Raw genomic sequence first — 13,689 nt, 5'->3', positions numbered from 1 at the left:
CTAGGCTCAAGGGACTTGTTTTAAGCCATATAGAGCCTTCCTTAATTTCAAAATTTTATGCTCACTCCCCTTCTGCACGAAACCAGGGGGCTGTTCAATGTAGATTTCTTCATCCAACCAACCATTCAGAAATGCAAATTTTACATCAAGCTGCCACATTTTCCAGTACTTCAAACTAGCCAGTGCTACTATCAGTCTCATAGTTTCTTACCTTGCTCCTGGTGTGAAAACGTCAGAATAGTTTATGCCTTCCTTTTGCATAAAACCATTAGCCTCCAATCGGGCTTTATGCTTGGCCACTGAACCATCAGGCTTGACTTTTGTTTTAGCATGCTCCTTATCATATTGACAATAGTCTAATTCCTCCTTTCAGAAATTCCATTGTGTTGAGGGGTATAAGGAGCAACAACCTCATGCAGAATCCTTCAAATTCATTTCAAGAGTATTCATCTTCCCCATCTGTCCTCAACAATTTCAAACATTTCTCAGACTGCTTTTCTACCAAAATCTTGACTTCTTTGAAGATATTAAACACCTCATGCTTAGCTTTGATCAAGTACAACCACACCTTTCTATTGAAATCATTAATAGAACAAAATATTTATTCCCTCTCAATGAAAGAACATCAAAAGGTCCGCAAAAATCAGAGTAAACAACATTCAAGACATCACTAGCCCTGGACATTGTGTATGAGCCAAAAGATCTTCTGGTTTTCTTACTAGCAATTATCACATACCTTTTTCAGAATTGTGACGTGAGGCAGACCAGTAACCATGCCTCGTGATTTCAGTAAGTTTAAGTCTCTAAAATTCAAGTGTCCCATCCTTAAGTGCCAAATTCAGGACTCATCCAGCACAGCTGCAGAGAAACATTGGGTTTCAATTGTGCTCAGATAGACCTTAAAAGTTCTATTTTGACCCAGAGATACTTTTATTGCCAATTGCTGTCTGGAATCATAAATCTCAAGGAAATTATCAACCATCTTCATGGAAAACCCTTTCTGCAGCAGTAATTGCTCCATGCTTATCAGGTTGCTTTTCATCTTCGGTACATAAAGTGCATCCGTAATTACTATCTGTTTTCCATCTGATCTTCTCAAAGTTATGTTTCCAGTTCCTTCAGCTTGGATGACTCTATCATCAACAAAAACAAATGGTACTCTTCTTTCTATCAGTGAAATTAACTAGCCACTCATGATGTCCAGTCATGTGATTGGAACATCCTGAATCAGTATACCAGCTATCCTTAAAATAAGCCAGCATCATCAAAATTACTGGTTCTTCATCAGAGTTTTCTTCAAATTCTTCTTTGACCATATGTGCCTGATGATTTCTATGCTTTCCCTTATTATCTGAGTGCCTCGGTTCTGCAGTACATTCGGAAGAGAAATGTCCAATGCGATTGCAGTTGAAGCACTCAATCCGTTTTCGATCAAACTTCTTCTTTCCACCCCTCCAATTATTAGGGTTCTTCTGTTTAAACGAATTTTCTGAGCCTTCGTCATTTGTCTTTTCTTGATCTGGATTTTGCCAACATCTCCCAGAACTACTGCTCGAACTCCTTCCTCTACCACAACCTCGATAATTCCCTTTGGAATTGTAGCTACTTTTCTTCGAAGCATTGGCTTGCAACGTTTGATGATCATTTGATTTATCACCCTCTCTTTCAATTAATCACTGTTCGTGTGCCTCCAAACACCCTTGCAATTCTTCCACTTTCAAATCTTTAATTTTCTTTGATTCTTCAATGGCCACCACAATAGGATTGAATTTGGAGCTCAGAGTTCTTAGAATCTTTTCAACAATAGATTAATCTGTAATCTTTTCTCCGCAGTTCTTCATCGCATTTGTGTGGGTCACAATGCTGTTAAAGAATTCAGCTATTCTCTCACTGCTTCCCATCTACATCAACTCATATTGATGCCTCATGGTTTGCAAACTCACTTTCTTTAACTTTTCTGCTCCTTCATTGCATTTTTCAAGGATTTGCCATGGCTCCTTTGAAGTTGCAGCTCCTGCCATCTTCTCGAAATGAACTTCATCAACACATTGATGGATGAAAAAGGTAGTTATACAATCCTTCTTCTTGTTCTCTTTATAATTAACCATCTCTGCATCCGTGGCTTTCTCGCTCAGCATAGGAAACCCTTCTTCAACCACCTCTGCAACTTCTTGGTGTCCAAGAATTGCCCTCATCTGCATGCACCATTTGTTCCAGTTCTTGCCATTGAGAATGGATAGATTTGTTGAGAATGCACCAGGCCCCATTGATGTTGCTGCCTCTTGATACAATTGTTAGAGAAAAAGAAGAAAGACTAACGAGAAAGCACACACTCTGACAGAGACACTGTAAGCACTATATTCTTCTGATATGAGTATAAGGTCTCATTCAAAATTGATTAGAAGGTATTATGTTATGACAACAGTTTTCACTGTCTAACTGTCACGAATTTTTAATTACCTACTAACAATTTCTCCCTCCATCCCATAAAAAAACTTTTTCCTTTCCTTAATGAAAAAGAGTGATTGCTTTCCAGAAAAAAAGAATTCTGAATTTTTTATTATGTTCCGAAAAATAGATTCCGTAGGTAATAGGTTATTGGTAGAAATGGGATAAGGTACAGGAAGCTATACCCTTTCTTCTATCTTCAACTTTATTAATGAAACCAAACATAATATATATATATATATATATATATATATATATTTAAGTAGAATTTTACGGACCAGAGATGAACCTTTGTTGACGTGTCTTCCTTCCTTCCGAACGCTGGAATCGTCTGAGCTGCTTGTTTTTCTTCTGTCGGAGCTGTTCGGTTCACTTCCGTTTGAGCCGTTTGGTCACTTCAGTCTTGGCCGATCGGTTGCCTTCGTGTTCCAGGGTGAGGTACCTGCAAAATATACTCCGACGCTCAAGTTAGGCGTGTGATTTGAAGAGTCTCGACTCTTGGTTGAATATTTAAGTGAATGATTATCACTATTAAGTATTTGAGAGTAGGGGAGAGTGAATAATGCGTAAGTGGAAAGTCCTTGGCTTGTGGCTTTGGCTTTGTATTTATAATTTACCTCATGGATCTTGAGCTGATACAAGCCCAATAAAATATAAACAGAATAAGATATAAACAGAGTACCTGAAAATTCGGTGGTTGTTTATAACCTGCTTATCAATATCTTTAATTAGATATTCTTTGATTATTTTATCATCTGCTGGACTGTTGGCCCAACAATAGCTTAAGCGCTGGCCCAATTGTGGCCCAATCTTTGACCTGAGTGGATGGACCCAACGGTGCTGAATGTTAACCGTTCGGTCTCCACAGGGTACGGTACATTATGCCCCCCAAGTCTGAGTTAAGTGTTCAGCTTTAGTCGTGGTTAAGTATAGGACTTATGAGTTTGAGGGAGGTTGTTTTTCCTGTAGTGAGGAGCTTGCTTTCCACATGAACCGAGAGGAATTTACCTCTTGGCCTTCAACATGAACCGAGAGGGATTTACCACTCGTCCTTCAACATGAACCGAGAGGGATTTACCTCTCGACCTTCAACATGAACCGAGAGGGATTTACCTCTCGGCCTTCAACATGAACCGAGAGGGATTTACCTTTCGGCCGAGAGGGATTTACCTCTCGGTCTTTGACTTTGACCTAGGGATTCTTCCTAGGGAACAGACTTTACCGTTCGGTTTTTGTACTCCTCTTGGCCAAGTGGTTTGCAGGATCCTATCACCTACACTATGAGGCCGAATGGCTAAATAGTTGAGGCCGAATACATGGAGGCCGAATGACCGAATGATGGAACGCTTAAGGCCATGGAAGGCCGAACGGTTGAGGCCGAATGGCTGAGCTGTTGTACGGTTGAACACTTGATGCCAAATTTGGCTAATTGGTGAGTGCGCCATTGGACCCTTAATAAGTCTTTGAACAATATTATAATATTGAATTAAGATATTTAAATTAAATCATATAAATTAAATAATAAAATGAATCTATATCAAAATATTTATCTGTAAAGCCGTAGAAGCTTGTTGACGTTGATAGTGAGCCTGTATCCTTGTCCGGTTCCTTGTGTTTATAAGGGATGCCCCCCGGCCCCACGGTGGGCGCCAAAATGTTTCGGTAGGATTTTACGGGACCGAGAGACGAACCTTTGTTGACGTGTCTTCCTTCCTTCCGAACGTTGGAATCACTTGAGCTGCTTGCCTTTCTTCTGTCGGAGTTGTTCGGTTGACTTCCGTCTGGACCGTTCGATCACTTCAGTCTTGGTCGATCGGGTGCCTTCGTGCTCCAAGGGGGAGGTACTTGCAAAAGATACTCTGACGCTCAAGTTAGACGTGTGATTTGAAGAGTCTCGGCTCTTGGTTGAATATTTTAGTGAATGGTTATCACTATTCAGTATTTGAGAGTAGGAGAGAGTGAATAATGCGTAAGTGGAACGTCCCTGGCTTGTGGCCTTGGCTTTGTATTTATAATTTACCTTATGGATCCTGATACAACTCCAATAAAATATAACAGAATAAGATATAAACAGAGTACCTGAAAATCCGGTTGGTTGTTTATAACCTGCTTATCAATATCTTTAATTAGATATTCTTTGATTATTTTATCATCTGTTGGACTGTTGGTCCAACAATAGCTTAAGCGCTCGCCCAATTGCGACTCAATCTTTGACCTGAGTGGATGGATCGAATGGTGTTGAATGTTAACCGTTCGGCCTCCACAGGGTATGATACAAAATATATATATATATATATATATATATATATATATATATATATATATATATATATATATATATATATATATATATGTTTTTTCTTGTTTTTTATTCTTTCATTCTTTTTTTTCCTTCATAAATCATTTCAATCCATCATAGCATTGGATTCTCTGAGTGTCTACATCGAAGAAGATGGAGTCATGTTGGATGAAATGTCATTCATAACTTTTAGGTTAAAATCACACCTTTACAAAAGTTGTATAGTTTAAGTATCTTAATTAATAACGGTATTTTTCATGGTTCGAATGTGAATTCTTAGAAGCTTTTTCAGCATTTAATCAAATATTTCCCGTTTTTTAATGTTTCAGGCTCTAATTTAAAGAGTTGGAACAAGTTATGGTATCTCTTAGTATGTCGAGAATGAGATTGTCAACTTTTATTATCAAAAAAATGGGAGCCCAAGAAAAAGTGATTTTTCCATTTACACTAGAAAACATATATACAAGATATAGAAGAGAGAAAAGGCAATATTAACACAACCCACATTCTTGGAAAACATGAAATGCAAAAAAGTACTATTATTTGGACACTTAACACATTTTTACACACACTTTGCATCCACTATTTTCCCTTTCAGTCAGTCTCTTTCCTTATAAATATAAATGTTAACTTTTTTAATAACTAAAATATCTCTAAAAGTAGATTGTAGATTGTCAGCAGATGAAGTAGTGTCTCAAAAAACATTTTCCATGCAAAAAAACACAAGGCCTTAAAATCCCTTCAAATCTCGAGAGTGTATATTTAAATCTCCTCTAACATATAAACAATGGTAGTAAAGAGGTTAATAAAAATTGAATTTAAATTTAACTTATTTTTTCAAAAAGGATTTGTAAAATGAAATTTACTTTCAGTTACATGCTTTTGTTTAATTAGTATTATTTCTAATCCATGTAGATTTTTCAAACATTTATTATGATCCAAAAGTTTGGTAAGATGAAACAAGTAGGTTTGGAGTTTTTCATAAATCACATAACAATCAATATCAATATGTTTTGTTGGTTAAAAGAGAAGGTGGAAGTTGTGTTTAGCAAAATGCTTATTGCAATAGAGAGCAGCTGGAAACATGTGCGAACATTAGGAAGGAGATAGATTAATCATTGTTGCAGGTAGCGGTGATTAAGGTACAATCCTCGTTCTTTGGATGGTTATTGAGATGAGTAAGATAAAAGATTTAGATTCATATAATAAAGTAGAGGATATGAAAATCATATTTTAATTTCAAGTGTGCATATTTAATTAATTGATGGTGCAAAGCCTTCATTCATGTTCTTGTAGACCTTCAAAGCTTATGCGTATCATTGTGTCTTTTATATCAAGTGCGATGAAAAGCTTGGGAAATAATGGTATTGTGCTTAAGAAATTCAAAAAGAAAATTGATATTGTTTTATTGCCAATCATAAACAAACATAAATTGGATTTTTCTTTTCAAACTCTAAAAATTATAGATGAATAACCGTTTTTTAAACCTTAAAAAATATTTTATCCTTAATTTCTCATTTAGTTCGTTCAAGAATCTACTCATTTTAATTCTTTTAACATACATTTATTAGCTTGTTTTAAACCCTTTAATTATATGTTTACAACATTTTAGTTCTTATAATTTTAGATGATAAAAATTAAAAGTAGATTAAAGAATGTGTAGATACTAAAACGAGTAACTTTTGTTATAAAAATTGAATATTATATTGCAAAATATAATGGATCATAATGTTGATGTTGTTCCGCAAGTTTCTCGTTCTGTTTCTTCTGTAAAGATTGAGTTTTCTCTTCCCTAAGGCTTGGGATTCAGTTGTTGAACTCTTCCTTAAGCCACAGGATATTTTCCTGATTTAGTGGGCATATTGGCTCCCTCCTAGCTATTTAAATAGAGTCTTTCTTTCATTCCTACATATCATCTTCTCTTAGTTTCATTATTTCTCTTTTCTTCTTTCCCTAAAATTAAGAAATACTTGCTAGTTCTGAGATCCTCAGAAATTCTGAGAAATTTTTGTTGTATCGTGGAGGGCTTGCGCAATACACCACGAATAAGTCCTTAAGGATAATGATCTACGCGCCTCAGGAAATCCTTTGTTCGTGATCTTTATTCTTTTATTGTCAGCTTTTACAACAATCTTAAGGACTTATGGCTGACATCAACAACTCAATCTCGGAGGATCAAATCTTTGTTTCCAAAACTCATACGGTATTTGCAAAACCAATTTCGGACGTGTCAAAAGTCAAGGTTTTCTCTAGACAAAACTTTCGGAGGCTAGCAAGGTGCTCGGTGGCTTCTGATCACATTTGTAGGGACCGCAGATGAGGATGAAGAAGTGGGAGACAAGGCGACAACTTGGAGTTTGTTGGAGTTAGGATGATGAACCCTAATTTTCATGCGTCGTACCTTGTAATGTTTGAGGAAAGATGGAGAAGTTTTCCTCTACAAAGAAAGAAAAGAAATAAGAAGATAAGGTACTTGAGTAATTTTTGTATACTTTACCTACAAATGAGAGAAGCACAACTAAGTATTTTCTCGTTTACCAATCTTAAATATTTTAAAATTGTAGGGGTGTAGGTATTTTTACTTAATTACTTTAAGAAATAAATTTGGTTTTTCACCTAATGATATTGATAATATTATAAATTTGAAAGTAGATAATATGTCATTTTGTATGTGAATGACATGTTAATTTCTGGTACATGCAATGAGATTGTCGTTAGAACTAAAATGTTTCTAGGATCAAATTTTGAAATGAAAGACATGGATGAAGCCAATGTAATTTTAGGTGTTAAAATCATAAGGAAGGAAGATAATATATTACTATCCCAAGAACAATACATTGAGAAACTTCTTAAGAAGTTTAGGTATTATGATTTCAAACCCGTGAGTACCCATTATGATGTTAACTCTAAATTAATGAAAAATATAGGAGAATCATTATCTCAGCCTCAGTATGCCCAGATAACTGGGAGCTTACTGCACTTGATGAGCTTTTCTGGACCTAATATTGCTTATGCAGTAGGTAGATTGAGTAGATACACTAAATGTCCAAATCAAGAACATTGGAATGCACTTTCCAAGCTTATGAGATACTTAAGAGGTTCAATGGATTATGTCATTGAATATAGTGGATTTTCCATTGTACTAGAAGGGTACAGTGATGCTAACCGGGTCTCTGTTTCAAATGAGACAAAATCCACTAGTGGATATGTATTCATACTTGGGGGTGGTGCGATTACATGGAGATCAGCCAGACAAACAATTATTGCAAGATCAACAATGGAATATGAGTTTGTCGCTCTTGAGATGGCTGGTAGTGAGGCTGAGTGGTTGAAAAACTTCTTAGCAAACATTCCACTAGAAATGAAACCAACCCCATCGGTGTCAATACACTGTGATTGCCAATCGGCAATAGCTATAGCTAAAAAAAAGAATTACAATGGAAAGAATAGACATATCTAATTGAGACACAATTTTGTCGAGCAGTTGCTAAAGAGTTGAACTATTTCCATTGATTATGTGAAGTCAGAACGAAATCTAGCAGATCCTCTAACAAAACCCTTGGGAAGACAAATGATATTAGAAACATTGAGGGGAATGAGACTTAAGTCATTAACAAACAAACAAACAAGTGAAGGTAACCCAACCTTTCTGATTGGAGATCCCATGAATAAGGTTCATATGGGTAAAAACAAGTCACTTGTTAGTTCCGATAGCACTAATTTGATTGTAAATCAAATATGTTCATTCCTATGGTGTGCGTGAAAGTGCTAGAGACTACATTTGAGAGATTAAACTTTGTAATTAAACAAAGTTTTAATGATTTTCATATCCCTTATGGGTGGTGTATGACTTGAGCATACACTTGATGAAATCACCTATATGAGTGTCAAGTAGGGCCGCTTGCATAAGATATTGGCATGATCTCTAGAGCACTCATGAATATCGAACACGCGCATGGTCTAGTAAGGGCATCACATCGATAACAACAAGTATTGTGTGGGGGTGTATTGTGATTGATAAATCTCTAACACACTCAAGTGTCTTTGGTTCATATAGCTTGCTATATCAACTACACCGTGTGTTAAGTTTCTTGATCTAGGACTGGTTCATATAGCTTGCTATATCAGCTCTAATGCATTACATATTGTGAAACCCATAATAATTTCTTATCTCTTTCGTTTGTGTGTGTGTGTATATATATATATATATATATATATATATATATTGCAATATGTGGGGAATTGTTATAAAATTTGAATATTATATAGCAAAATATAATGTATCAGAAAGTTGATGTTGTACCGTAAGCTTCTTGTTCTGTTTCTTCCGCAAAGATTGAGTTTTCTCTTCTCCAAGGCTCGAGATTCAGTTGTTGAACTCTTCCTTAAGCCACGAGATATTTTTCTGATTTAATGGGCACGTTGGCTCCCTCCTAACTCTATAAATAGAGCCTTTCTTTCATTCTTACACATCATCAGAAATCATTCTTCTCTCATCCTCTCTTCTCTTAGTTTCATTATTTCTCTTTTCTTCTTTCCCTAACAATATTATGGGTTTATTTTATTTTCTTTATAGAGATACTTACTAGTTCTGAAATCCTCATAAATTCTGAGAAGTTCCTATTGTATTTTGAGATATTTGCGCAATACACTGCGAATAAGTCCTTAAGGACAGTAATCTACACGCCTCAAGGAATCCTTTGTTCATAATCTTTATTCTTTTATTGTCAGCTTTTACAACAACTTTTAGGTCTATGAACGAAAATAAAAAGATTATGCATCATCTCAATGTTAGAAGCTTAAAGCTAGCAATTAAATTTAAAATATAAATTACTAAAATAAGTTCCATTCAAATACTTTACCAAATATTTTTTTATCTTGATAAAAAAATCAAATAAGTCACTAATTAACTAATTAAATATGATAACCGAAAAGAATGAAAACATGTTTTATTATCTCATCTTTACCTTTAAAATAAAACTTCATTCAATCCTAATATTTATTCATATTTTCATTTATGAAAAAAGAAAAAAAAACAACCATTCAAGTTTAAAAATACTTCAAATGTTTATTTTTTTTATCAATATTCTAATAAAATCATTTTTTACACATTAATGAAAATTATAATATAATACCTAAACCGAATAATAAATACTAAACTAATAATAATTTAAATTCAATATAAATATTTCATTTTTTAAACTTTAATATATATAATGGATTGTCATAAATAAAATTTGTAATAACAATATTAAATTATTATATTATAATAAATAAATTTTTATATAATTATAATGATAAAATTATATTTATAAGAATGAGTTAAAAAATAAAAATAATTATATAAAACATTTTACGTGATAAAAATAAATAATAAATAAAAATATTAAAAAAAGTAAAAATATTAAATGTATGTCTTACAAACACTTATTGAATAAAATTGTAAAAAGAAAAAAAAAATTATACTTAAAGATATGATAAAATAAAAAAGAATATTGAAAATTTAAGAAATTATTTTAAATATTAAACTAGTTGACTTGTTAAGACATAATTAAAATTGTTTCAACAAAACCAAAGTTAGAAGATAAATTTTTTATATTATCCAGTAAATGAAGGATTATACAAATAAGTACATAAAATTAAGTGTTAAATATTCTCATATAAAAAATAAATAATAGATAAAAATATTAAAATATTAAAATATTAAAAATGAGTAGAATTAATTAAATATAAGACCTAAAATATATTTGATTAGGTAGAACTAATAATAACAAGTATACAATAAATAACATCTTAAAAGGTGTATTAACTTCGTTACTTTCCTTCATTATATTTTCGAACCACATTGAGTGTCAATTAAATGTGGTTAGGTGGAACCGTTTTTGCAATCATGCATTTCACATAATCATCAATAATACTTTGTATTAACATATCTAAAAAGAGACCAAAAACAAAGGATAAATAGAAGTGGGTTCCCAAATTGACTTGTTGAGCATGTTTCTGCATAAACGCTGCATTTTATTACGCCATAATCAAGGATCATTCATTATCATTTTCAAAGCGTTTAACTTCCTAACAATTCCAAACCAACTTCCTAAACATTTTTCAAAGGAACTGAGGAAACCAACACAATGGATGAAATCAAAGCAAACGGAAGTTTCCCAATTGAAATACCCCACCAGACAAAACTGATGACTACCGAACAGACCAAACAGAAAAAGACTTGCCCATGTGTTATGAATTCCTCTTACCCTACATTTTTAGCACATTCCACAAACAGCATTGTTCATCGTACCTATAATTTGCCATTCCATCCTCCCTCATCAATACAAGATATACTATTCTATCTATTTCCTTTTCCATTATGTAGCCCCAGCAAGAAAAACATAAACCAATAATCTCCCAATGAAACTGTTGTTCCCACCCTCTGAAAAAGTTGCTCTCTTTCTATTCTACCAAAATAAAAAATGATCCTTTTCAATGCAATATCCACCAAGTGGTGGAAAACATAAGCATGACATATAAGAATGACTCAATTACTCATATAGTCTTTATAGTTATAAAAAATTTCCTTCTAGTTCCTATACTCTGAAACATATATTTTTTATCTGTTATGGTATGAGTAGGGATTCAAAATAATGTGTAAGAGCTGAATGTTGTTTAGTATAGGAACTACAAAAGAAAGCTTTTGTAAATATAATGATCACATGAGTAATTAAACCAATATGAATTTGACAAGACATGAAGAATACCTCACTCTTCAATCCTAGGTTGTTCCCCCCATTTCTTCATGAACTCCAGAAAAATCTCATTCCATGTGTCAATAGGCCCTGGTAAGCACCAATGAACACAATCATTCTGCACACGCTCTTGATGCCCATTAGCAAATGGAAAGGGATACATATAAGGACCTGGGTGCCCATCTGGTCTCAGTAGTGCTAATTTTGTTACATCCAATGCCTCCAACCTAATAATCCCTCCCAAATTATTAGCTTTTGTCTTGGCATCTTCCACTTCTTCAATCTCAATCTTTCTCATATCAGAATCCATCCCTTCAAGTTCCTTCTCCCCTTTTCTATAAGGCTTTGTCTTTGGACAAGCACCAGCTTTATCCCATTCACCTTCAAAATGTGCAGGTGAAAATGTTGTCACAATTATATCAGTTCCATAGCCTTTACCTCCTCTCCTATCAATTATGCTGTTGAGGGTAGTCCTTAGGGCTTTTCTTAACACATCATAAAACCCAATTTCAGTGTGATTTAGGCCAGGACAGTAATGACACCCTAAGACTATACTTCCCTCATAGTACACTGCAGGGTGCAAAAACCAGTGCCCAATTGACAACACAATCAGGTCCATTTGATCCATATCCCTTGCCCACCTCTCGTCAACATGATCCAAATACAACTTATTATGATTTGGCCCTGAGTTTGACTTTTCAACACCTCGCACAAGAAATGGGGACCAGTACAATGAGACACTCACATTGTGAGAAGGAAAATGCCACTTCCGAAATTTGTTGTCCTCACCATTCCGGTAGACAAGGTTAGGGGTTGAAGCAGTGCTCAACATGCAAAGAAGGGACTCTAATTGGTTCCTGGCCATAGAGTCCCCCACAAAAGCTACATGCTTGTTGCTAATGAGTTGGAGAAAAGTTTGAGGCTCAAACCTTGGAAGTTTGCATTGACTTGGTTTCCATCTCCAGTAAAGATAGCCAGAGTCAGGTCTTCCATGTGCTATGCAATTCTGGCCTTCTTTGATTGTACCACAAGTTGTACCATTGTACAAAGGACCTCTCTTGTCACGGATCCATTTGCCATCAAAGTAATCACATGGGGTCTCATAAGCTTTCTCCTTTTCTGCCAATAAAGAACATGTGAGCAAGTCTAATGAACCAACAAATCAACCACCCCAGGTTGCCAATTACAGTTCCACGAAACTTAGATTTAATTCCATTGATGTTTTAACCTTGTTGTCCAATCAGAATTAAAGTTTCATTTCAATAATCTATGCTGACACTTAATGCAAATCTTCATTACAGAAATTAAAACACAAAATACAAAAACTTGAATAACAGTACTTACATATTCTGAAGAACTTCATTCAAGTTTTGTCCATCATAAATCAAGACAAGACTAGCAACTACATAGGTTTGAGAAAAATGAAATTAAAGACAGATGTACCTGGAGAAGAAGGTGCAGAAGCAGAAAGAGAAGAGTGGGAGAAGATGGTGACTGGGGTGGAGTTGGGAAGCTCTGTTTCTGGAGATGTAGGGAAGGGTAGAGGGTAGAAGTAGAAGCGAAGCAGAGCTATGGGAAGAAGAGCGTAAAGGGTCCAAGGAAGAAGTCTCTTGGTTATGGACAGGGATTGGTCTTTGAATGGGCTTGTGATTCCCATCTTCAAAGCCTATCCCTTCTTTCTGCTAACCTTTCTTCTTCTCTTTCTAATCTTCTTAGCTGAGATGAATCAAGTCTCAAGAAGAAAAAAAAAAAAGCAGACTTTTATGATTTTTGTATTGAGAGTTGAAGACAGAGAAGCAGGTTTTCTCTGGCTTCTTACAATAGATTACAGAAAATAATAATAAAAAAAATAGTTGGATCTCATGATGTCTCTAATTCACAAGTTTTCATAAGATTCTAATAATGGCCTTAGAATATTGCTATTCCAATCTTTTCCTCCTCCCTTTCTAAACAATAATATCATCACACACTTTGATGTTTATTTAACACAAAACACACAAGTAAAATGATTATAAAATTGTAAATCTTTATATTTTCTCAAAAAAAAGTAAAAAGTAAAAAAAAAAGATAGTATCAAAAAATATAAAATATTTAAATGTGTCAAATAATTATTTTTTTAATATTAACTAAGAATACATTATTATTATTATTATTATTATTTAAGTAATTGGTTTTTCATATATTCTACTGAGAACAACTTTC

The 13,689-nt window shown here is 34.2% G+C and overlaps 1 protein-coding gene across 2 annotated transcripts; it reads right to left on the bottom strand.

The window, feature by feature from the left end:
• Positions 1–10,979: 10,979 nt before the first annotated feature.
• LOC108334588 (xyloglucan O-acetyltransferase 1) lies at positions 10,980–13,328 on the bottom strand. Of its 2 annotated transcripts, XM_017570451.2 has the most exons (3): positions 12,931–13,328; positions 11,500–12,606; positions 10,980–11,199 (listed from the first exon to the last, which is right to left on the bottom strand). In XM_017570451.2, exons 1-2 carry the CDS (start codon positions 13,142–13,144, stop codon positions 11,501–11,503), a joined length of 1,320 nt encoding a protein of 439 aa, XP_017425940.1. In that variant the 5' UTR covers positions 13,145–13,328; the 3' UTR covers positions 10,980–11,199; position 11,500. The 2 variants fall into 2 exon arrangements, with proteins under 2 accessions (XP_017425940.1, XP_017425939.1); XM_017570450.2 differs by having other exon boundaries at positions 10,980–12,606; positions 12,931–13,327.
• Positions 13,329–13,689: the final 361 nt, after the last annotated feature.

Source organism: Vigna angularis, chromosome 10 (genome assembly GCF_016808095.1).
Source record: "Vigna angularis cultivar LongXiaoDou No.4 chromosome 10, ASM1680809v1, whole genome shotgun sequence".
NCBI classification, from domain to species: domain Eukaryota; kingdom Viridiplantae; phylum Streptophyta; class Magnoliopsida; order Fabales; family Fabaceae; genus Vigna; species Vigna angularis.
The sequence above is the reverse complement of the archived record's forward strand: the minus strand, read 5'-3'. Positions and strand labels throughout refer to the sequence as shown.

What these genes read in the sequence shown, in the direction of transcription:
- LOC108334588 (XM_017570451.2), bottom strand. Translation starts at nt 13,144, where the DNA reads ATGGGAATCACAAGCCCATTCAAAGACCAATCCCTGTCCATAACCAAG. An exon ending in TTCTGCACCTTCTTCTCCAG is followed by an intron (nt 12,607 to 12,930) that starts GTACATCTGTCT and finishes CTTTATTGGCAG; the next exon opens with AAAAGGAGAAAGCTTATGAG.